Raw genomic sequence first — 25384 nt, 5'->3', positions numbered from 1 at the left:
AACTTGTGGTCAATATCCATGGGAGTATCTGCCGACCTTGCACCTAATTTGCCTATATCCTGTAATAGATCAATGGTGTATTTCCTTTGAGAGATATAGATACCCTTTTCTGAGCGGGCAACTTCAATCCCAAGGAAATACTTCAGGGGACCTAGATCTTTCACTTCAAATTTAGATGCAAGGAATTATTTCAAGTTCTGTATCTTTGAGCTCTAACTTCCTGTAATGATGATATCATCCACATACACTATCAATACAACAACCTGTTCCTGACATCTCTTCACAAAAAGTGTATGATCAGACTGACATTGTTTGAAACCCATCTGTTGAACTACCATGTGAAACTTACTGAATCAGGCTCTGGGAGACTGTTTTAAGCCATAAAGTGACTTTCGCAGCTTGCACACCTTATTTTCACTTCCCTTGGCATAAAATCCAGGGGGTTGAACCATGTATACTTCCTCCTCTAAGTCACCATTCAGAAAAGCATTCTTTATGTCCAGTTGATGCAATTCCCAGTCAAGATCAGCAGCTAAGGACAGGAGAACCCTAATTGAGTTCATCTTAGCTACTGGAGCAAAAGTCTCATCATAATCAACCCCGTATACTTGGGTGTACCCTTTGGCTAATAATCTTGCTTTGTACCTTTCAACTGTTCCGTTTGCTTTGTGTTTGAACGTGAACATCCATTTACACCCCACGGGGTCTTTCCCCTTTGGAAGATCCACCAATTCCCAAGTTTGATTTTTGTGAAGAGCATTAATCTCCTCCTTCATGGCATCTATCCATTCAGGGCATTTTAAGGCTTTTGCAACATTTTTGGGAATAGGGATGCAATCAACTGCAGATAAGAAGGCTCAGTATGAGGGGGAAATGTGACCATAGGAGACAAAATGGGTAATGGGATGTTTGGTAGTGCATGACCTGACTCCCTTTCGTTGGGCAATAGGAATGTCAAGGTCATCCACAGTAGGAGTAGGGTTAGGGAGTGGACTTACCTCCTGGGAGTCTAATGGTGTCGGTTGCTCAGTGTTTGGCTGCTCCATATCTCTATCACACCGCTGATCTCTACGACGTGTACGTTGGAAGACACGGAAGGGAGTAAGGTCCGGAATAGAAGGAAGAGATACCTAGACTTGCTTCTCCTCTTCCACACTACTACTCTCCCCCTGAGGAGAAGCAGGGAAGAATGGCTCAAACTCAAAGCAGGGAGTCTGTATCAGCATCGCCCTTCTCCTACTAGGGTTTCCTTGGTATTACGACCAAGGAAAAAAACACAGGAAGTGCCGCCAGAAACTGCTAGGGTTTCCGCCAGTAACCTACTAGGGTTTCCACCAGAAATCTGCTAGGGTTTCCTCCAGTAACCTACTAGGGTTTCCCTGTCTTCCACGTCCAAGATTTTTAAGAAGGGAACCTTTCTCAAAACAGTAGGGATCGTAGGTCTTTTACAACCTAGAAAACCTGCTCTGATACCATGTAATGATTCATGGAGAGTGGGAGAGAAAGAGAGAGAGAGAGAGAGAGAAGAAAAAAAGGAGATACGATTGAGAGGAAAAAAAGATACTTTTGGCAGCCGCCAGTTTTCTATTTTTATCTACTTAATAAAAGAGAATAGAAATTACAAATATGCCCTTGGCGGCACACCCTAGAACCAAACTAATAAGAAAAAAAGACAAGTAACTAACTGACAGTATCTTAAGAAGTCAGCCTACTAACAGCAACTATAAAGTAACAATTAAATAAGCCTTACAACAATCAGCAACAACAAAAAATTATTAAACTAAATTAAAAGTACAACAATATACAGTTTTATGAATGATTCATGGAGAGTGGGAGAGAAAGAGAAAGAGAGAAAGAGAAGAAAAAAAGGAGATACGATTGAGAGGAAAAAAAGATACTTCTGGCAGCCGCCAGTTTTCTATTTATATTAACTTAATAAAAGAGAATAGAAATTACAAGTATGCCTCTGGCGGCACACCCTAGAACCAAACTAATAAGAAAAAAAGACAAGTAACTAACTGACAGTATCTTAAGAAGTTAGCCTACTAACAACAACTATAAAGTAACAATTAAATAAGCCTTACAACAATCAGCCACAACAAAAAATTATTAAACTAAATTAAAAGTACAACAATATACAGTTTTATGAATACAAAAAGGATCATAGCCCCCATTGTCGTGCCCTAATAACAATGTATTACAATACAACCCAAAATGTTTGGTTTCTATTGACCCCCTGGCTAACAGTTCAGCCAAACCCTTGACAGATTTAGTAACCCACTATACTTTGATTTGGAAATTCCTTGATAACTCATAACCATTTGAATCAGTGATTTAAAAGGTGCACCTAAGCGCACGGGCGAGGCACATTTCGAGGCATATGCTTTGCCTAGGATTAGGTGCAGCTCCTTTTAAAAGGCATGTGCCTGATGCACCTTGTGCCTCAGACCAGATGTGCACCTCTGTAATTGTGCACCTTTTGCCATATTTTTATCAGTGGCAACCCCAAAGAAGCTTATGTTAGGATCTTAAATTCTTAGCCCATACACAAAATATTGGTTTTGTAATTGTAATTATAGTTTCTTATCTTTGAAAAATTTATTGTACTAAAAGAACCCCATTTAATGCTAATATGGTTCATTCATCTTTTTAATACAATAAAATTTCAAAAGATAAAAACTATAATTACAATTACAAAACCAATATTTAATCTATAGGTTAAGAATTTAAGATCCTAAGATGTGCTTCTTTGGGGTTACCTCAAGGGGCTTGGTACAAAGTTGGCTTGTAGAATGAAGAATACATTAGCTATTTAGGCTGTGTTTGGTTTAAAAGAAAAGGTAGGGAAACTTGTGCCAGGTTTCCCTACCTTTCCCTTTCTTTCCCTACCTTTTCTTTCAAACTAAACACAGCCTTAAAGTAATGTGACTGGAAAAAAAATAAAGAGATCGACTATTTCACATGTTTGAATATGTTTTATATGTCATATTTGATTTTATTTTACGTTTTTACTTTGAATATATTTCATGTATTATGTTTATATATTTTAATTTGAGCCAATAGAATTTTTATGACATTTAGCTTAAAACTTGAGTTCGCATCTTCTAAGTTAATACTATTTTAATATTTTTAATTTATTTTGAATATTTTACATGTTTTGAATTTTTAAATTTTTTGTGCCTTGCTTCAGAAAAGGCGTCTTGCTGTGTGCCTTGTGTCTCAGGCACAAAAAGGTCCTTGCTCTTTTTTTGCTTGTTGTTCTTTCAAAAGACTAATTTGAATTTGTTGGGCAGATTTCTGTATGTTCAAATTGCATTCCCCTCGCTCAACAGCCAATTAATTACAACTTTTGAATCACCCTTTACAATTAACTTAGTCACCTTCAATTCCACAGCCTTTTGCACTCCATATATAACCTCCACAAATTCAGTTCTTATAGAATCCATATTCCCAATTGAGCCTGAAAACATAGCGGCTGCATTTGCATCCTCATTCCTGAAAACTCCTATTCTAGAACCTAGATGGCCCTAGTTTCCTATACTGCTAGCATCAAGATTTAACTTTAAAGCCCCTATACAGCTTAGTCCACTTACTAATATTCTTCATATTCCATGAGGAAGATCCTGCTTTCACAGCCCACTTTCTAATGATATCATTCATCCACAGAAAAAACAGCAAAAAGCTGCAAAGTCTTCAATGATGAAGTAGCTCTATATGTAATGCATTCAATAATTTCCTCTTTACTTATTTCCTTATCCTTAAAGATCCTTGCACTCCTCTTGTTCCTTATCCTCGGGATATGAGATTTGGGATGAAATATCTTCTATTTTTCTTTTTTTGATAAACAATCTGTTTTTTCCTTTTGCAACTGGTGTTTGCACTGCCATACTTGAATGTGAGGCATATTCAAGCTATTCTTTTTGTTTTTTTTTTTTTTTTTATCAATAACTGCTTTTTATTAATAATAAGAACAGTTTAGAAGTACAGAACAAACAATGAGAGATAAACCCTCTTATCTCTCCCTATGATATATTCTCACCCTTACAACTGTCCCCAGAATAAAGAATCTCTCCCCACCCCTTGTTTAGTTAAAGCATCAGCTACAGGGTTAGCACTCTGCTTAACCCAACTGTAATTTAATTCCATGTCTCTAGTTAGCCACCTGATTTTCTTCCTTCCATTGCTATATATCCACATCTTCATCTCCTCATTTTGTATCCGGTTCACAACCAGTTTTTAAACTCCCTACATGATTAATTGATTAGTTTACGAAGGTTCAGTGACTTCATCCTTTGTATGCCTTCCAACACTGCCATCACTTCTGCTCTAAGAGAATCTCCCTCCCCAGATGGTCCTGAGTATAAAGCAATGATTATACCCTCCTCATCTCTAAAGACACCTCCGATTCCTAATGGTACTGGCTTTCCCAAGCTGCTACCATCAAAATTTAGTATGATGAACCCTCTTTCCGGTGGAGACCTTTGATGATTGAAGACAGTCTTGTTTGTAGAAGAACTCGCTGCTTCCTTCCAATTCCTAAACATATCATTTGTTAATACTCATGAGAAACCTTCCAAGGATTTCAGCCAATGCACCATTTAATCATTATTAACTCCACTAAGTCTTCCTTATCTCTTTCTTTTTCTAGAAATAGTCTTGAATTCCTCTCCTCCCGTATTGTCCAAATTATAGTTGGAGCAAACATGCTTTGTACATCCATCAGAGGATTCCATCTGCACCTAAAAAAGAGAGACACCATTTCAAAATAGAAGTAATAAAAGGAGAAGAAATAAGTAAGTGATAGCAACTCTCACCATCAGCCTTACATAATACACACCAATGAGGGGATAAACATCAATTTGGTAATTTTCTTTGAAGATCACATGTGTTAATCTTTCCATGTACAACTTTCCCAACAAAAGATTGCAACCCTTGGAGGAATAGGCTTGCAGCACACCTTTTTCACTGGAAAAAGAAGGCAGAGAGCTAATGGAGGGTTGTAACAAGGCTTTGAAAAAGGAAGCACAAGAGAAAAAACCAGGAGAGGTGCAAGTCCAAATTCGGTTATCTGGCTTAGATGGTTCAAGGAAAAGTCCTTCCAAAATTTGAAGTAGATTAACCACACTTTGAAGTTCAGAATCTCTTAGACCCCTTTGGAAGCCCAAATCCCAACTAACACCATTACTTAAGTTGATGGGACAAGAAACTTGGAGATTGGCTCATTTTCAAAGCTTGTTAAGGCTTATAAGGAAGGAAATTGATCCTTTAGTGAGGAAGTCCCCAACCATACGTGCTCCCAAAATTTTATACAATTACCACCACAGAGATTGTACCTGAAATGAGGGAGGAACAATGGTAAGATTGCATTGGTGGCCTTCCATGGGGAGATTCGACTTTCTATAGGCAATATTCCAGACCTTTTGGGTAGTCTTTAAGTGAAGTTGCCATGTTATCAGTAAACTGCTAATTACTTCCATACCTCTTTTGTTCGCCCCTGCTCAATGTGTTAATGTTTGGTCTTTGGAGATCCTTGTCTATCTCCTTACATATCCCTTGATTTTTGCTGAAGATTGGGTTTTGAATCTCTTTCTCTCTCCTAGGTTTAGCTTCATCCTTCCATTTTGCCCATCCTATCTATCTCCTTACTTCCATCTATGCAGGTCTTGTTCTTTCCAGATGCACCCCTCCATTTTGCCCATCCTGCTCTAATTCTTTGGGTGACATCCTCCTCAATCTCTCCCTTGTTATGAATTACTGAATGATTTGAACCAAGGTACCGGAAATGGTCACATTGAGTTATCTCTTGGTCTCCAATCCTAAGTGTGTCTTGATTTACATTTCTATTGTTACTAATTGTACATGTCATATACTTTGTTTTAGTCCTACTTACTTTAAAACCTCTTGTTTCTAAGGCATTTGTCCACAAGCTTAATTTTGCATTAAATCCTTCATTAGTTTCATCAATTAAAAAAAATGTCATCAGCAAACAATGTGCACCATGGAACTTCCTCCTGAATATGTTTAGTCAATTCATCTATGATCAGTGTAAATAGATAACCTTCACCCTAAAAAGGATAGGGCTCTTGACATTATGGACTTCTGTCCTATAAGTTTGATTTGCAGCCCTTATAAGCTGGTTGCAAAAGTTTTATCGAGAAGGTTGAGAGGGGTGATTCATGAAGTGGTGGGAGAGACTCTAATGGAATTTGTTGAAGGTAGACAAATCTTGGATGGTGTTCTTGTTGCAAGTGAATGTATAGTTTGGTTTGGAAGACGGGAGCATGATTCTTCCAGAAATCTCCCAAGATAAGGGTCTGAGAAAGTTTGGTTTGGAAGAGAGTTTGGTGTGCTCGAATGAAAATAAGAGCATTGAGTCCTCAAATGTGGAGATGGAGAAGAAAAAGAGAGGAAGCGTGAATTTGAAGAGCTTAGTTGATAGAGAAGTGGAAATTGGTAAGTCACTAGGCTTATTCTTCTTGGGAGGGGAAAGTCGTGTTAGGAAAGCATTTGAAGCCTTTGAAAGGAAGCGGAAAAAAGAAAATGCAAGGAGAATTGCAGATGTTCTTGAAGGAGAAAATTGGGACGAGGACGGAAGCTGTGAAGAGTTTGGAGAGTTTAAGAGTAATTGTGCTCCAATGCCACTCTGTGCATATGAGTATAAGTGCCATCTTTTTTCTTCTGAGCTTGTCTTTTGAAGTTTGTTGTTTAGTTTGGTTGGATGTCTTAAAGGGGGACTTGTGGGATGTTATCTTAACACCTGCATCATTTGTAATCTTTTTTATTTTTATTTTCCCTCTAATAATTTTTTTCTTTTACTTATAAAAAAATGTATAGATTCAAGAATTAGGTCTGGGAAGCCGAGTCTGGTTTGTAAGATTGATATTGAGAAGGCTTATGACCATGTGGAGTGGAGCTTTATGGAGGAGATCCAGAGATTGATGGGGCTTGGGAAAAAAGTGGAGAAGTTGGATTTGTGCGTGTGTGTCCTGTGTCTCATTTTCAATTCTGATGAATGAAGTCTCTTCAGATCTATTCAAGCCTCCAGGGGTTTGAGGCAGGGAGACCATATTTCTCCTCTGCCTGTTGTGTTGGTAATGGAAACCCTTGACTTGTTGCTTGGTAAGTGAGTGCAGATTAGGCTGATTGAGGGCTTCAAACTAGGGGTTGAAGGTCCTTGTATCTCTCATTTATGGTATGCTGATGATACCTTAATATTTTTGGATGCATCAGTGGACCAAGTATTTAATCTGAGAGCTATTCTGGCCAATTTCGAGATGTTGATAGACTTAAAGGATTACCTAGCAAAAAGTACCGTTATTGGAGTTGGGGGAGTTTGCAGAGAAATTCCGGGGAGCTGTGCTTCAGTATTTGAATGTTAGGTTGGAGAGCTCCCTTTTTCAGTACTTGGGTTTGCTGGTTGGGGCTAAGGCCTCTGCAGTTTCTATTTGGAAGCCAATCATTGAAAGAGTGGAGAAAAACTTGATGGGTGGAAGGCTAATATTTGTCATTGGGAGGCAGAATTATTGAAAGAGTGCCCTTTCTAGTTTGTTGACACACTACATGTCTACATCTCTCTTCTAAAAATTCCAGCTGAAGTGGCTGAGAAGATTGAAAGATCACAAAGAGATTTCTTGTGGGAAGGATTAGGGGTGTCTAAGAAGTTTCATCTAGTGAGTAGGGAATTGGTTTGTAGGCCGAAGAAGAATGGGGGCTTGAGGATTAGAAGATTGAGAACTTTCAATAGGGCATTGCTGGTTAAATGGTTGTGGAGGTTTGGCTTAGAGAACGGGAGGGAATCTTTATGGAGGACGGTGGTGGTTGGATTTGGGTGGGAATCAAGAGAAGTCTCGACTTCATTTGGGATGAGGGTATGGAAAGGAATCATGAAGTTTAACCGAGAATTTAAAAATCTTACTTGTTTCATGGTTGGGGATGAAGCTAGAATAAAATTCTGGGAGAATGACTACTAGTGTGGAGTGGGTAGGTCGAATGTGATATGTCCAAGATTGTATAGATTGGTTGACCATGATGTTTCCATTATCCAATGCTATGAGATGAGGGGGGATAAGGTGATTTAGAGCCCTAAACTCAGGAAGCCTCTTCGGGAATGGGAGGTGGAGCCGTGGAGGAATGTGTTAGGTTGTTGGAAGTCTTGGAAAATTCAAATGTGTCAAGTTCTTCAAGGGATGAACTGTGGTGGAAGGAGTGTAAGAATGAGAGGTTCACGGTGAGTGTTTAAGGGATGTAAGAATTTCTTATGGGGTAAGTGTTTGGAAAGGAATCATGAGTTTTAATCAGGAGTTTAGGAGTTTGGTCAGGTTCAAAGTGGGAGATGGCTCCAGAGTTAGATTTTGGGAAGATGAGTGGCTCAGGATAGGGAAACTTTGTGATGTCTGCCCAAATTTATACGTGCTGACTGAACACCAAATCACTATTGACCAGTGTTACGAGTGGAGAGGGGAGCAGTTGATTTGGAATCCGAAATTCAGAAGACCTTTACTTGACCAAGAAGTGGAAGAATGCATCTTGCTACCGGAAAAGTTAGAAGGCATCAGCATCTCTAGGTCCACAGAACATGACTTATGGTGGAAAGAATGCAGAGAAGGAAGATTCTCAGTGAAGTCATTCTACAAGGCAATAGTAAGAGAAGGTATGGAGGCAGATCAGATAAAAGGTGTGTGGGGAAACCCAGTACTCCCAAGGGCAGAAGCCTTTGCTTGGCTGGTAGCACATGACAACATCCTTACTACTGATCACCTGAAGTCTAGGGGTTTACATTTGGCAAGCTACTGTTACTTATACAACTTGGAGGAAGAAACAGTCCTTCACTTGTTTTTGTCGTGCAATGTAGTGAACTTTATTTGGTAGTTCTGCTTCTTGTTTGGAGCGAGTGTCTTCCAGCAGAAATCTTTTTCAAATGGCAAGTGAAGGACTGTTACCTCTCCCATACCTTTCCATACTTATAATGGAATCCCATAAGGTCATAATGCCTTTCCCTTCTCCATCTTATTTAATGTCTCTTTTACTTCAGTAGGCCTAATATGAAGGTATGTGTTTTTTAACACTACTAGTATTGCTAGATTCTCTTCCATTAGCAGTCTCTCCTTTCTGTTCATTTAATGATTTTTCAAAGTAGTTTTTCCATCTTTATTTGATTTTCTCATCTTTTTCTAGGACTCTTTGATCTTCATCTTTAATGTACCTAACGTGGTTTAAATCCTTATCTTTTTCTCAGCTTTGCTAGTTTATACATTCTTTTTTCTCTCTCTTTAGTGCCTAATTTATAATAATGCTCATCATAAGCCTTACATTTAACTCATTCACTTTCTTTTCAACTTTCTTTCTTATGGTTTTATATTTTTCCAGTTTTCTACATCTCTAGCATTTTTCCATTCTTAGTAGCATGCTCGTTTTAATCTAATTATATTTTAAACCTCTTCATTCGACCAAGTTTCTTTAGTACCTAGCCACTTATATTCTCTTGAGAAATCCTTTGCTACTTTCTTTATATTGTTTGCCATTTCAATCCAAGTATCATTAATCTTTCCATATTAATTCCAATTTCCTTCTATTATCAATCTGTTTCTAAATTGATCTAGTTTTTCCTCCTTCAGGTTTTTCCACCTAATTCTTGAACACATTTTCTTCCCTACTTCTTTTCTATTTCCTAATGTGCTCTACTACCACTAGTCTATGCTGTGTTATTAAGCTTTCTCCTGGAATAACTTTGCAATCTTTACACATCATTTGCTCTGTTCTCCTCGTAAGGAAAAAATCTATTTGACTTATGTTTGACCCACTTTTAAATGTTATTAAGGGTTCATAATTTTTGTTTTTGGAAAAAGGTGTTTAAAATTTCCATATCATAAGCTACTGCAAAATCTAGTATTGTACTTCCTGATTCATTCCTCTTCCTAAACCAAAATCCTTCATGCGCCGTATCATATCTTACACTTCTTTTCCCTACATGCCCATTTAAGTCTCCTCCTATAAAAATATTCTTTTCATTTGGAATTTCTTGGATTAATCCTTCTAGGTTTTCCCAAAATTGTCTTTTAATGTTTTCTTCAAGACCTAAGTTTTGGTCTATCACACCTACTCTCTTCTTAGAAGTCACATGCTCACTTAAATGGCACGTGACCTTGGATCTTTTAAGCTCTCTTGCCCAACTAATGGTTGTTGAGCCGGCCCTGAACTAACTTGGGTCTGTTCGAAATAAGACTCCATGCAACCCCTACCAGTTTGACCGCCGTGGCGCCGCCTGCCTTAATCTTGCTATCCATGTGACACTTTAAATGCTACTTGACTTTCCTCGCCACTCCTCCTTTCATGTCACATCACATGTACTTTTTCCTTCCCTATTAGGTTCTTCTCCACCTGCACTCCCTTCCCTCCACCATTGAGCTTTAATGGAGGAAGCAATCCACACTTTGAAGGAAATTCCATTGGAGAATACCTCTATCATATGCGGTATCATCTCTGTTTTAGCTCCTACCAATTTCATATGAGCTGCTTGAAGGTCTGAGGCATCGAAGGAAGCCATTTAATCTCCTCAAAACTTTAAAGTCTTAATGAAAACCTCTTCTGATCAGAGATGGAATTGAAGCCTCACTATTCTTAGGTCAACAGAGATTGTTGATTCCAGAGACTTTTTATTTCTTGACAAGCCCCATCGTTGAGTTGTAACCCAACCCTGATTTGTCTCCACCGATGTTGCAGCAAACTCCAATGGAATCTTCAGGAGAATCAATAGTGCCTTGTTAGTCTCGAAGGGAACAATCTCTAAGTCTCCTGAGCTCTTCAAAGCTCCTTTAATTTCTGCTACCAAATTGCCACAGTCCTTGACTCCCTTTTTGCACCTAGATCATCAATCTATTTTGTTAGATTTCTTTAGAGCCATTAATCCAAGCTTTCGGTGCCATTATGCTTAACACACACTAAATATCCTTCTTGAACTCCTCTTGCAACCTTGCCTTCTCAGTAGAATCAGTACTAATTGCTGCCTCCATTGCCCTTATGGTCTTCTTTGTATCGTTTTGCATTACTAAATTGGTCTGTGAGTATTCCTGTACCGCCTTTGGTAACAGCATTCAACCAGAGGCATCTCTTCCTTCTGGAAAGTAGGTATGTTGTGTTAGTCCTTCTCCATAATACTAATAAATACCTATGAATTGGCCTTTCTGTTTTCTTTGCTTTTTGCGTAATATTTTCTACCTTCTTCATTGTGACAATGCTTCCACTGCTTCCTAGGTTCTGCATCTTTTGCTCCTTCCAGTATTCTTGGAAACCATGAAATGATGAAACAGCTCTTCCGGCTAGTATCAGAGAAGCTTTCCTTAATTCTACGATCTTCAAGACAGTTACTCTTCTTGTCCCGACTTCTTCCAAAACAAACATCTTTGTCTTTGTCCTTAGAAACTTCCTCCAATTTCTAGCTAGTGAGAAATCCCCCATCGTTTCTCTTTCCCTCAGTCAATGTTTGGAGGCCTTCATTTCATTTCAAAGTTTTTTATATTCAAGATATTCTTGAGAGCCTCTCTCTACGGAGAGATCTCCTTCCTTTGGAATGTCTACTGAAGTTGTTCCATTTGGGTTCAGATGGACTGGATGCTCTAATTGCATAATAAGAGATGTAAATATAAAAGTGGCAATTAGGGCAAGTACTGCCATGACATTATTACTACAAACTAAAATGGAAGCTATAAATAACTAAAACCGGATTTCTTCAATATATCTTGATTCCCTTGCTTAAGAATGAAAAGTATTATGCAAATTGTTCTGCTTCCTGCACCATCATGCATGTTCTCTTCATGGCCTTAGTTTCTTTCCTTCTTTTATAATCAGGATAGATCTTAGTTTATTAAGATCAATGTATTTATAGATTTTCCATTATCTTAGGCCACATTACAATGTGAATTTAAAGGCAATTGAGGTAGGTGGTGCTGTTCTACAACTTCCAACAGATGTATTTGATACCGGAGACAGGAAGGGAACAATAATTGATAGTGGCACAACTTTGGCATATCTTCCAGAACTGGTTTACAACCCATTAATTACTCAGGTATGAAATGTTCTTGGAACTCTTTCAATTAGAACATTTATGAAAAATTCTTACACATTTAGTTTGTTATTTTATCAGATAACTTCTCAACAGCCTGGTCTGACATTTCATATGGTTGATGATCAATTTTCCTGTTTCCACTACATAGAAAGGTATGATATTTCAATCAATTCTATTTCTATATTTATATTATTCTATTGTTAGGTTTCATATTTAATGCTTTACAAAATAGGTCAAACATTGTTTCTTTTTTTAATAGCAAAGATAAAATTTTATTAAAATGGAAAAGAGAGAGTGAGAACACCATAAAGGATCACCTTGTAAAGGAAGAAGCCTGTGGTTAACTTTCTCACTTTATCGAAACCAAACTGTTCCGTTCAATTGAAGCCCATTTGTAAATGTCGCTAACATCAGGATCTGATCTTATGAATCTATCAACTAAGCAAGCCCTTAAAACTGTAGTCATTCTACAATCTTTCCTCCACCCTCAATGACCACACCTAAAGACATACTATCGTTCATCACTTCTTTCCTCTTAACAAAATTCATGCATTTATTGATGTGATAACTGGGTCTCTACAAGAAGCTATTGAATTCTGAACCAATGTGAAACGTGAAATTAATTTTGATTAACATTTTAAAATCCACAATAATTCATGCTATTCTTTTGCTCATAACTCCTGCAACTTGGTGAGTACTGTCTTCATTGCAAATCAGACTAACTTATTCATGATTAATAAATTGAGGGTAAAGGGAGACTGGTTTTGGTTTTATCAGCTTTCATTAGACGTTGTCCTTAAATCAATCAATTATGAGAAACTTTGGCACACCAAAATTCCATAATCTTAATCTTTCCAATCATGATCTATAAAAATTGAAGATTTAGCACATCTGGTAAGTAGTCTTGGATCAAGATCAAAAATGCTTCAGACAAGTCAAAGGAAGGTGAATGTGAATATAAAAATTCAGATCAAGGCTCCATTTGTTTTTGGGATTTTGAAAGGGGGGGAGAGTTGGTCAATGGGATTGTGGTTCCCATTGACCAACTTACCCATGTTCTTATTTCAGAAACATGTGGGACCCATGGAAAAATTGATTTTCCTAGGTACCACTTATACCCGGGTTAGTGGTACCCTTCTCAGATTTGGATAAGTTGAGCTTCCCAAGTAGAGGGTAAATGAAAAAAAAAATTAAAATGGTAAAAAATTCCCCCACAAGGTACATTTACCCGATTAAATAAAACAAAAAGGAACATGGATAAGTGCACTTGCCCGGGAATGTAGGGCCCTGAAAAATAAGCAGGACCCAAGTGTAGTGATGAGTAAACTTTACGGTAGATGTTGGTCTAGGGGCATGGACTAGAACTTCTAGGGAAGGGGGAGAAATTCAAGATGTAAGTAGAAGCAAATGGGGAGGTGTGGTTGGTCTTTACTAGGTCCTTTTAAGTTAAGCATTTTAGTTAATATAAGTGTTCCATTGAGGCTCTTCATGCATTTTTGGTGGCTTTTTCATGGGGTTTCTGTCTTGTGTTCTGTTGGGCTGGGGAGTTGGGTCCAGTGGGTTGTTTGTTGTTTGTGTAGTATGTGATTGGCCGCTTGGGTGGACTTTCTTCACTGATAAGAAAATAAATAAAGAAACACAATAAAGGTAAAATGTAGCACTTATTTTCTTTAGAAATGTGTCCCTTTCTTTCTGTGCAGGACTGTGGAAAAGGACTTTATTTTTTGAAGAACTTGATGTTGAAACTTCTTATTATGTTTTGGGATATTTCACCCTCAGCTTTTCCATGTGATTCCAGAAATATCTTATTGTATTAACCATAAGTTAGCTTTGCAAAGTTATACAAGTTTTTGGATTTCAGTAGTAGCTCTTCACTAATTTTCAGCATAAGTAATGTATAGTTTTTGCTGAGCCAGTCTTTTCTATTCCTGCCCAGATTATTACTATTAAATACCAACTTTTCTGCAACAATATTAGAAAGCTTACTCAAAATTGCAGTGAAGACAATCATCTTACTAATATTCTATTTTCTCTTTATCAAAATTGCAGTGTGGACGATGGATTTCCAGTTGTTACTTTTCATTTTGAAAACTCCCTTTCATTGGTAGTTTATCCTCATGACTATCTGTTCCAACTTCGTGTAAGTAACCTGGAGTATAAATATTTATTTATATATATTTTTTTGATTTTCATTTTGGGGATTTTTTTTGTTTGTGGTTTATGCACTTCCTAGTTCCTATCACCTTTCATTCCAAAATCTGACCCTATCCCTATTAACCACCTTAAAGCAAGAGCTTGCAATGAAATAAACTTTAGTGGTCATTATCCCTTTCGACATGCAATGGGATAAGATGCATAAACTTGCCAGTAATAACACCTCAGATTGCATATGCCATAAGCCATCCTTGTCTTCAATTCCTTTCCTCTATATGGTTTAATGGTTAATTCTTTAAGTTCTGCACATTGAGTTTTAAGTCTTCAGATTGCAAAAATGTTAATTATAAAATCATCTTTTTGATCTATCTTCACGGTTTGGTTAAGTTCTTTGTAACCATGGTTCACTTAGTTATTTTATTTGCATTCTTTGGCATCTTCACAGGAAGATATATGGTGTATTGGTTGGCAAAATAGTGGGGCACAGTCAAAAGATGGAAAGGACATGACCCTTTTGGGAGGTATGTGGAAGAAAAAATCATAAAGCTTGATACTTCTGAGGTTCTGCATTTTCTTGAACAGCTTATTAACATTCTTATTCCATTAGTGAATTTTACAAAGGTGAAGACCTTGTGAAACTAGAAGAAAAATTGAAACAAATTTATTCCCATCGATCACTTCAGAATTTGTAAATTACAGAAATTTAAAAACTGGAGGAGGATTTTTATGAGTACGTCCAGAAGTTCTGTTAGTTGGCTGCTTAAAGCTTGTAACATTCAGAGTATTGTTTTATTGATAAAAAAGTATGGTTTGTATTAATTGTCTCCTTTGTTCGAAGAAATTCATTTGAACACCAGGAAAAGAATCTTCAAAACATTAAAATATCCTGAACGTTTCGTCAGATGAATCTAGCAGTCTATGGTTTTGCATATTTCAGTGTTTTTACCATGTCTATAATTTTACAATATTTCCTATTCAATGTTTCTGATCTGACATTCCAAATATGTTTCCTATATTTGGATGACTGTGTTTCCACTGTTGACATTTTAAACCTTATGTCGTCTACAATAACAATTCAAACATGAACAGTAAAAAATAGAGCTGGGTGGCGATATATACTTATAAAAGGTTTCACCAAATATTCTCCAGGCATCCAATTAGATCTTAGACCACTTTTCCTATCTCTACAAATATGTTTTGAATCAAATAAAACAAGTCCCATTCATAGATCATCAACCTTGTAGCTGTGGCAACAAAAACCATATTTATGGTTTTCTGATTTTTTCACTATAAAATAAAAAGTAACTGTAATATGTCTTGAAAAAGGATTGAATCATGCATGGAAGTTACACTAAAATCATCCTCTACTAGGATTTGGGGTTTTTAGATGGGATGGACAGTCAACCATACCGCTGCAGACAGTCATCCATTTAGCCAGTGATGTCAATACTATCTTGAGAGGTATATCAGGCCTTGGGAATCTTCGGTACTGCTCGATACCGAATAGGTTTAGAGATTGTGATTGAATTCAAAGAAAATAGAGTGACATCGAAGAAGGAAAGGAGAAAGAGAAGAAAATGTCTTGGGAGGCATGCTCCACTCTGTTAAATACTAATGTAATATAAAGAGAAAAGAAAGGCTAATCTGCCCTAGGTTATGATTAATGACAAAAAGCCAAAGTTTACACTCAACTCATAACTACTCAACAGGGAAAAATGAAAAAGAAATTTAGTTAACTTATTTATTTATTCAGCCACTTTATTCCCATGTTTTTTCTTGCAGATTTAGTTTTATCAAACAAGCTAGTTTTGTATGACCTTGAAAATCAGACTATTGGGTGGACTGAGTACAACTGTAAGTATCATGTAAATTGTGCATTTCAGGGCTTAGTTCTTTTATTAAGTTAATGAAGGAAAAAGGAAATAGAATATTTTGTTTTCTGGATGCTTGTTTGGATTCTAAAAATAGCTTTTCTTGATTGGGTTGCACTTGATTTCAGGTTCTTCAAATGTTAAAATTAAGGATGAACATTCCGGAGCAGTATATCTAATAGGTGCACATGATCTTTCTTCTGCAGAGAGTCAGGATATTGGAAGGGTTATGATGTTATTGTTACTAACTGCCATTCTGCACAATTTAATTTACTGACTTGTTGAAATATATGATCATGCATCTTCCATTATTTTTGTTGTATTATAATTGTTTTAATGAAATTGTCTGCTTGGCACAATTTTACATCCCCTAACAGTCATGATGATATATCTTCAAGCATGGATCACAGCTATGAGAAAATTCATGCACATCATAAAGGTGGTTTTTCCCACTTAAATATTTCTGATCCTTAGATTGTTTCATTTGGGGATTTGAAGGTGTAAGCCTTCAGACTTAGCAAGGGAAATGTATCCTAGATTTGAGGGTCACCTGCAACTACTTCATATGAGTTTGAGTTGGATAAAAAACTCTAATATTCTTGGATAATTCATTCATAGAGAAGGTTGGATATATCATGGATATGTCACTGGGGTACATCGGAATAAACTTAAACATGATAAAATAGTATACTGAAATTGGGAAGTCCTGAGAAGACCAATGATCATCCATCGATACTGCATGGCCCAAGGCTATTCAAAACAATTACCCTTTTTTTGGGTTTACTTGAATTGTTTAGTGTTTTGTGCTTTCACGTAAACTCTGTTCTTTGATACGACTAGCGTCTGATACACAATGAGGATGGATTTGGTGTTTTGTGCTTTCATATAAACTTTGTTCTTTGATACCACCAGTGTCTGAATACACACTGAGGATTGAGAAGGAAAGACTGCAGGTTGGGGCGAGGCAGCAGAGGAAGATGGACGAGCGAATGAGGGCTCTCAATGCGAATCTGGTTGGAAGGTTGGAGTGGATTTGGAAGAGGAGAAAGTGGAAGAGTGAGTGACATTTGAGTGGGGTAAGAAAGAGTTCTGGGTGTCAGAAAGTTGAATGGAGGTTTATTCTTGTTTATGTTTCATAGCAGAAAAGATACTGAGTGGGTTTTGGAGCTAGAAGAAAGGAAGAGTAAGATAAGTAATTTAAGGTTAAGTTGGTGGTTTCTGGCATTCGGTCTGATGAAGAAAGGGCAGAGAAGGAGAGCGATGTCGATTGGGGTTCTGGGAATACCTTTCGTTACTTTTAAAGCAATTGGGGACTTGTGTGGTAAGTTTCTGAGTTTTGACGATAGGAATAGGATATGAGAGAAAATAATATTGCAAGAATTTTCTTGGAAATAGAAGATATTTCTGTTATCCGAGTTCGGTGGTGTTCTGTCTTTGCAGGAGAAGAATACAATTTTAGGATATTTGTAGAGGGAGAGGAACATGCTTTCTTTAGGGCAGAGAAGAGTATTGATAGGAGAGAAGTAGAGGAGAACAGAAAGCCGAGAGGAGGATGGTATCTCGTTTTCACAATTCTGTTTAGTTGGAGAAGATGAAAGGTTGTTCGGAGGTTGAAGATGATGAGGGGGGTAGCCAAGGGGTATGGAGGTAATTTTGGGTGGGAAGGAGGCTTTTTTTAGGGAGACACGTGGAAGAAGGTGAGGGAGATCTGGAATCTTGAATTAATGAGGATGGGTGGTCAAAGGAGGTTATCGAAGAGACACATTCTACTTTAATTGAGAAGGGTATTGGGAGTGGGGATGACTTCCTAAAGTTGAAGTTTTGGAATAATAAAAGAGGTGATTATTTAAAGAAGATGAAGGTTGTTAAGGGTAGGGGTTTTAAGGTCAAGGTTTCAAGTTCGAGACTTGAGAAGAAGAGTTTTTTTCCAAAGCTCAAAAGGAAAGGGTGAGAAGTGGGTTCGGGTGGTCGCTAAATTCAACAGTATCGGAAGAAAGAGGTTGGTCGAGACAGCGCTGAAGAAGGTTGAAGATCTGACAATTATGAGTTTCAAGTTGAATCAAGTGTGCATGCCGAGGGAAGAACTGAAACGGCAGGGTGGAGTGCAGTCGGTAGTCCATGTTATTAAAGGCCTGGTTGGGGATGGTCCACAAACAAATACAAAAGAGTGTTCAAGAAACAGGGATAGAAAAATCAAAGGTCAGAATAAGGAGATTATCGAGAGGAGCATCAGGTTTAAAGTTTCATGTGGGGCGAAGTCTCAATCATCTGTTGCATATGAGAAAATTGCAGAAGAAATTGCTGGGTTAGAGGACAATGAAGAGGGGGATGGATGCTTTATAGAGAAGAGACAAGTTGTGGTTCTTTCAGTTAGCAAAGAGGAGAAGGGAGGAGCTGTGGAGTTTGAGAGTTTGATTGACAGGGATGTAAAAGTTGGCAAGACTTCAGGTATGTTCTTTTGGGGTGGAGAGAAGGTTGCTAAAAAAGTGTTCTGAAGTTTTTGAAGAGAGTGAGGAGGAAAGATTGAAGAAGATCATAGTAGGGGAAGGAGGATAGAAGTGGAACAAGGAAGGAGACAGGTAGGAAGAAGCGTTTGAAGGAGATGATTAAAGTTTCTGTTGAGTGAAGGGGTGGGGTCGTCGTTCTGTCTGTGCATCTTTCAAACAGAAACTCGGTGAAGGCATTTGAATTTTATCAAGGATTTTGTGTAATTTTCACCTTCTTTTCTTTTTATTTTGGTGATGACTAGTGTCTAGGGTGTGGTTGGTTCAGGTGTTGCCTTAACACCTGTTGTTGATTGTATTCATCTCCTCTTTTTATTTTAATAAAGTTTTATTCTTTTACTATCAGGAAAAAACAATTATCCTTTAATTGTGATAATACTAGTGCAATAAACCTATCCAAGAACCCTATACAACATTCAAGAACTAAACATATTGAAATTAAACATCATTTTATCAGGGATCACATCCAAAGAGGAAACATTAAGCTGGTATTTCTTGATTCAAAGCATAAACTAGCCAATATATTTATCAAATCAATTGGTGCTGAAGCATTTACTAATATCAGAAGGGAGAAGGGAATGATTGAACATAGCTATGTGTTTTCTTGTAAAAATGATGTGTTTTTAATGAAATATCCATGGGCCTCACTTGCCCACGCGTTGGTTTTGATGAAATGGTTATGTGGATCCCCCAGGTTTGTGCTTAATAGTTATTTGTTCATCTGTGGTTAATAATCTGCCTTGATATTTGTGCATATAATGCTTTGGGGGGGGAAAGTAGAAAAGGCAACTCCTCAAGAAAATAGGGGGAGAGTTATCATAGAGAGTCTTCTCACTTAGGAGGAGATCAAAGAAAAGAAAATCTCCTTATCAGGGAATGAAAAGAAAAACATGGTCAATCCCTCACATATTCAGGGGGAGCTTCATATAATGTGCTCAAATGATCATTTTGCTCAAGGGGAGCTTTAAATAATTGTCTCACTGAAATATATTTTATCTTTGTGAATACTTGTGCTGAATTGATTATGTTGTGCATCAATATTTTTGGGTAGCATGTTAACAAGGGGTTATCGTTGTGCTCTCTAAATTGTGCTTATTTATTATAATTTTTTCATCAATGGTTTGCCATCAACAAAAAGGTGGAGAATTTTGGCCCTATGTGTTTTAATGATAACAAACTCAATGAGAGTACTGATGATTTGTGCCAAGTGTACAGTTGTTTCATTGAAATGAAATTATGCAAGGTTCTAAGGTTTTGAACAGTGGGGAATCGACTACTCAAAATGATGAGTTGACCTCCCTTGACAGTCAAGACATGTTTTGTGAGAATATTGTTCACGATTCAGCTACCTTGGATAGCCAAGATATGAAATATCTTGTCATTGTTTATGAGTCGACTATAAGTTCTTGATGAGTTGATTACCTTTGATAGCCGAAAGTTGACACTGTTGACACTATGTGTTTTGATGATAACAAACTCATTGAGTGTACTAGTGGTGTATCTAAGTGTGTAGCAATCTATAGTAAGCTTCTTTGTGTTAAAAGAGTATTATAGCTAGAATGCTACAAAGGATGAAGTGGGAGCTCTGCTGAGTTGGTTGCTTGTACTTCAAAGAATACTTACACCATCATCATCATCATCATCTCTCCAACTGATGAAGTTCCAAGCAATTTAAGCATCAAGGCTACTAAAGGACTTAATTGTTTTAGAGTTGCTCAAATAATATTTGCTACAACATCTCATCAAGGAGAAGACTACATCAAGTTGAACTCAATTGTATTTATCTTTTAGGATCTTGATGTAATAGTTGTATGATGCACTCTTTAGATGTTCAACGAGACTGAACTCAACCAATCAACCTTAGAAACCACAAACTATAATGGATTTGGTTCCTAGGCTTTCCTAAGCTTAAATAAGAATTAAGAATTTGGAAAATACTTGTTGAAAGCCAATGGAAGAGTTTCCGAACTTTTAGACAAAAGTCTTCAAGGTTTCTAAGTGTTGGGCTGTCTATCAGACAAATTTGTCTGGACTATGAAGAGTAGTTGACTACCCTAGTAAGATGTGTCACCTAATTGTGGCAGTCAAGACATGAAATGTTAGGCCTGTGAAGAATAGTTGACTACTCCTACAAGATGTGTCAACTAACTATGACAGCCGAGGTATGAAGAATGCCTTGTCAAAGAATATGTATTTTCGTTTTTTTGTGAATGAGTAAAGAAATTTATTAATCAGAAACTGTGAGAGTTACAAGCATTCCAAAGAGAGACACGAGGTGCAACCTCTCCTGAGAAAATAAAAAAAGTTTTACAAACTCAATTAGAACAAGTCACAGAGTAGCCCAATAAAGACAGTCTCGAAAAACCCCTTGTTTGGTTAATGAATCAGCTACAACATTTGCTGATCTGCCCACCCATTGAACACTAACTCTTATATTGGTAGTTAGCCATTTCACTTTTTTGAACAAATCTCTGTAATCCCATGTGATAGACTCCGGGTTCAAGAGCCACCCCACCACCACCTAAGAATCACCTTCAATTATTAAGTGCTCCACCCCAAGCTGGTTTGCAATCTGGGTTCCTTGAACAGAAGCTGCTACTTCTGCCCTTGTGGAGTCACCCACTCCCACCAGTCCTGAAAATAAGGAAATGATCTTGCTGTCCTTATTCCTTAGGATCCCTCCTATACCCGAAGTCCCTAGGTTACTCTGGCTTTTCCCATCAAAGTTCAGTTTAATGAGACCCTTGGTGGAGGTATTGCCCACTACTAGCCAATTCCTCCACATATAATCAAAACTAAAATCAGAAAAACTGTTTAGTGTTTTCAGCCAAAAAATTGCCCATGTCAGAGTGCATTCCTTTACTCTAGAGAGACTTCTTTCCTTTCCTAGGAAGATTTTGGCATTTCTTTCTTCCCAAATGTCCACAGGAGAGTAGCTCTAATGGATTTCCACATAATTCTCCCTTTCCTTGTGTTTCACCCAAAAGTAAATGGGTTAAACAACGTACTTACATTAGATGGAAGGTTCCACCTACATCCAAACAAATAAAAAGTCCAATTCCATAAAGCTGCAACAAAAGGACAAGATATCAATAAGTGGTAACAATCCTCATTCTGAGCTTTACAAATGAAGCACCAATTAGGGGATAAACATAAGTAAGGTTTCTTCTTTTATAGGTTTTCCAAAGTATTAATCTTACCGTAGTAGATTTCCTAGAAAAAAACAACTTTGGGGGGTATAGGTCTATCCCACACTTTTTGCATCGGGAACACCCAAGGGGTAGAGTTGAAGTTGAGGTATTTGAAAAAAGAAACACAAGTAAAGGTGACATTTAGGGTAAGGGTCCAAATTCTGTTGGTAGGTTTAGAAGGACCCAAGCTAATAGACTCAAGCACCAGTAACAACTAAAAAATACAGGCAAATTCAACATCCCTTAACTCCCTGCGAAAGCCTATGTCCCAATTTAAAAACAAAGGAAAAATTAGAGAAGTGATCAACTTTGAGATGGGCTCTTTTTTGTACAATGATAGAGAGTAAAGAGAGGGGAAAAGGTCTTTAAGGGGTTGGTTACCCACCCAAGTATCTTCCCAAAACCGAACAGATAAACTAGAGCAAGCTTCATACTTGATTAAAATGAGGAAAAAGAGCATAATACCATGAATAGTCTTCCAAGGTGTAATGAGAGTAGCTCGACGAGATACCCTGGCATCCCAACCATTCTAATAGAGCTTCATTCTTATGAACTAAATTCCCTATCCCCAAACCCCTTCTTCCTTACTCTGATTGGCAACCTCCCATCTAATCAAATGATCCTTTTTCACCTCCCTTGGTTCCCTCCAAAAATCCCTCATTGCCTTTTCTAATTTCCTAGCCTTTCTCGCAGGAATCCTAAAGACTAAAAGGAAGTTGGAAGGTTTGAAAGTGTAGCCCTGATCAAAGTCACTCTAGCCCCTATAGAAATGTAATTCATTTCCAAGCTGCCAACCGTTTTTCAAAATTTTCCACAATAGGAATCTAGAACCGACTCTCTTTGGGGTTGGCACCTAGGGGAATACCTAAGTAGGTCAATGGCCAAGAAGAAGTGGAACTATCTAAGCACCTTGCAATAAACTCCATTTCTTGATCCTCCAAATTTAAACCAACCACACAAAAAAGTATAGTTGACTGTAGTAGACAAATTGAATTCAAATCTTGCCAGTGAACAAATAAGGAGGAATCATTCGACTAGGATAGAAAAAGATTCCTTTCTTCATCAAGTGGTTGACTAATAAAAGTGATAGTCAAATACTTCAAAGAAAATTGACTATTTGAAGACTATAACAGCTATTACTTTCTTTGGAAAGCCTTTTAACATGTTGGGGAAAATTTAAATGATTACCAAAGAAAGTAAAATTCATCAAATGACTAGAAAATGGTCACTTACTCTCAAATCCTCTATAAATAGTGGAGTTTGGCTTGATCCAAAGACAAAAAAGAAAAAAAGAAAAAGAAAAAGAGCAAGAGGTTTGAGTCAAGGCTTGTAAAAAAAATCTGTGCATTCCTTGTACATATTGTATATAGTTGTTTTCAAAAGAGAGCAAGTTAGGTTAAAGTCATTTTTGAAGAAGAGATCCTTATGCTTTAATAGTGTTAGAGGTGAGCAAAGATGAGAAGCTTTTAAGTTTGTATAGTCTCATCCATCTATTGGGGTTTTGTTTTTTGAGTTGAGAATTTGTGAATACTTTAGCAATTGAGATAGTTTAAAGTTTGTATTGTATACATCTACCTATTAAGAGGCTGCTCTTGTTTGTAAACCTGCTCCTATGCTCAAGACAACGAATATTTGAGCAGGTAGGTGTTCAACCTATTGAACACCATTAAGGTCTTGTTGGAACCTCTGTTAAGCCCAACTACAAGGTATTGCAAGCACCTGAAAGTCTTGCCAGTTCAGGTTGGGAAGAACCTCTGAAGTCCAATCGGTTCAGGCATTGCAAGCACTCGTGAAGTCCTGTTGGTGGTAAAAGCTTGGTCAATGCTTGGGAAGTCCATCGGTTAGTGAAAATCCTTTGTGGTGGTTTGAGGTAGAGGACGTAGGCAGGGCTAGCCTAACCTCTATAAAAATCTTGTGTGCTTTGTGTTTGTTTCTTTTCTTTCAAGTTTTGCAATTTATTTTACTTAGCTTACTTTCTCAGACAACTGCAATAACATAAGCTCTTAAGATCTTGCAATAACTTAATCATAACCATAGTGAATATCTTCTTTATAACCCTTTGCAGCCAACCGGACTTTGTAAGTGTCAACTTTACCATCTAGGCCCTTCTTTCTCTTAAATCATCTTGTAACCATTTACTTTCACATGAAGTGGTGGTTCCCAAGAGCACAAACTCTATTGGTTTTCATTAAGTCCATCTCAACCCACGTAGCATTCATCCACTTTTGAGAATCTATGTCTAACCTAACTTTTTTATATAGGTTGAAGAATCTTCCTCACTTTCCTGATTTTCCATTAAGAATATTTCTTGATCATATCCAAGTTGAACACGAGGTCTGGGAACTTGGGTATACCTAGTGATTTAAAAGGTGCGCCTTAGGCGTGCCTAGGTACTAGGCCCAGCCCTTTCAAAAGGCACACGCCTGATGCGCCTTGTGCCTCAGCTCAGGCATGTGCCTTTTGAAAATTTCACGCTTTTTTTTTCTTTTTTTGAACCTAGCAGTTGGGCCGAGGGCTCCGCCCCCGGACCCCCTACCACACCCCTCGAGGCAAGCCCAACATTTGGTAATGGCTGAAGTTGCTGAACTGAATGACTTGTTGCCATTTCTTTTAGCAGATAAAATGGCTTAATAAAATATTCAAGAAAATAATTATCTATAGAACTTTTAGCTTCAGAAATTATGGGGCCTCTAACCTCGAAAACTTGTTCATTAAAAGACTAATCAGCAAGCTTTCAATTAAGTCACTTTAGTCATTATCAAACGACCCTTAAGTTGGTACCCTATAGTAGGAACTACAATACTAGAATCTGGTTGGGACTCTTCCACTACTGTAGTGTTCTTGTCACCAATAATTACTTTTGGCACGTCTTATTACTAAGTTTGAAGGCTTCTTCTATTGATGAAGACTTCTTGCTCACTAGGATCATAGAATTTGTACCCTATAATATCTTTAGAATGGCATACATATAGGCATTTATTTATTCTAGATTCCAATTTTTTTGACTTGTGCTAGACAATCCCCATATCTTCAAGTCTCTTACACATGGCTTTTTACTAGTCCATAGCTCATAAGGAGTTTTTGGAATTGATTTTGTTGGAACTCCATTCAACAAGTAGATTGTAGTCTCTAATGTATACTAAAGACCAGGGTAATTCTAACTGACTGAAAAGGGACCTAGCCATATCTGATAGGGTTGTATTCCCTCTGTCTACTATACCATTAAGTTGTGATATTGTTAGTGGTGTTAATTGTGATACAGCCTCATTATCCCTCAAGTAATCTCTGAATTCATTTAAAAGATATTGCTATCTTGATTTGATTGTAGGGCTTCCTTGAGCATTACAATAGGCTTCTTCTTTATTAGCTCATCAACTCTTTGTAACATATTATAAAGTTCAGGGAAGGTGACGTTCATCTTGTTCATATTGTAATTCAATATGAATCAATTAAAAGAATGTGGAAGAGATCTGAGGATTTCATCAGTTTTAATGTCTACATCTAAACATGACCATAGGGACTCTAGCTTATTGTTGTAGCTTATCATCTTCATGACATGGTCATGAACTGGTGTGCCCTTTTCCGGTGTTTTAGGCGGAGAGT

At 37.5% G+C, this 25384-nt stretch overlaps 1 protein-coding gene across 1 annotated transcript in view; it reads left to right on the top strand.

The window, feature by feature from the left end:
* LOC104589675 (Eukaryotic aspartyl protease family protein) overlaps window positions 1-16445 on the top strand; it is a 33537-nt gene extending 17092 nt beyond the window's left edge. The window contains exons 5-10 of the mRNA XM_010248073.3: window positions 11899-12061; window positions 12140-12213; window positions 14111-14201; window positions 14661-14736; window positions 15998-16069; window positions 16215-16445. Of these exons, the coding sequence (XP_010246375.1) occupies window positions 11899-12061; window positions 12140-12213; window positions 14111-14201; window positions 14661-14736; window positions 15998-16069; window positions 16215-16363 (625 nt within the window). The 3' untranslated portion in view covers window positions 16364-16445. The remainder of the gene's footprint in view (window positions 1-11898; window positions 12062-12139; window positions 12214-14110; window positions 14202-14660; window positions 14737-15997; window positions 16070-16214) is intronic.
* Window positions 16446-25384: the final 8939 nt, after the last annotated feature.

This window comes from Nelumbo nucifera, chromosome 3 (genome assembly GCF_055504915.1).
Source record: "Nelumbo nucifera cultivar China Antique chromosome 3, China Antique-T2T, whole genome shotgun sequence".
Taxonomy (NCBI): domain Eukaryota; kingdom Viridiplantae; phylum Streptophyta; class Magnoliopsida; order Proteales; family Nelumbonaceae; genus Nelumbo; species Nelumbo nucifera.
This window is presented reverse-complemented; position numbering and strand designations above follow the sequence as displayed.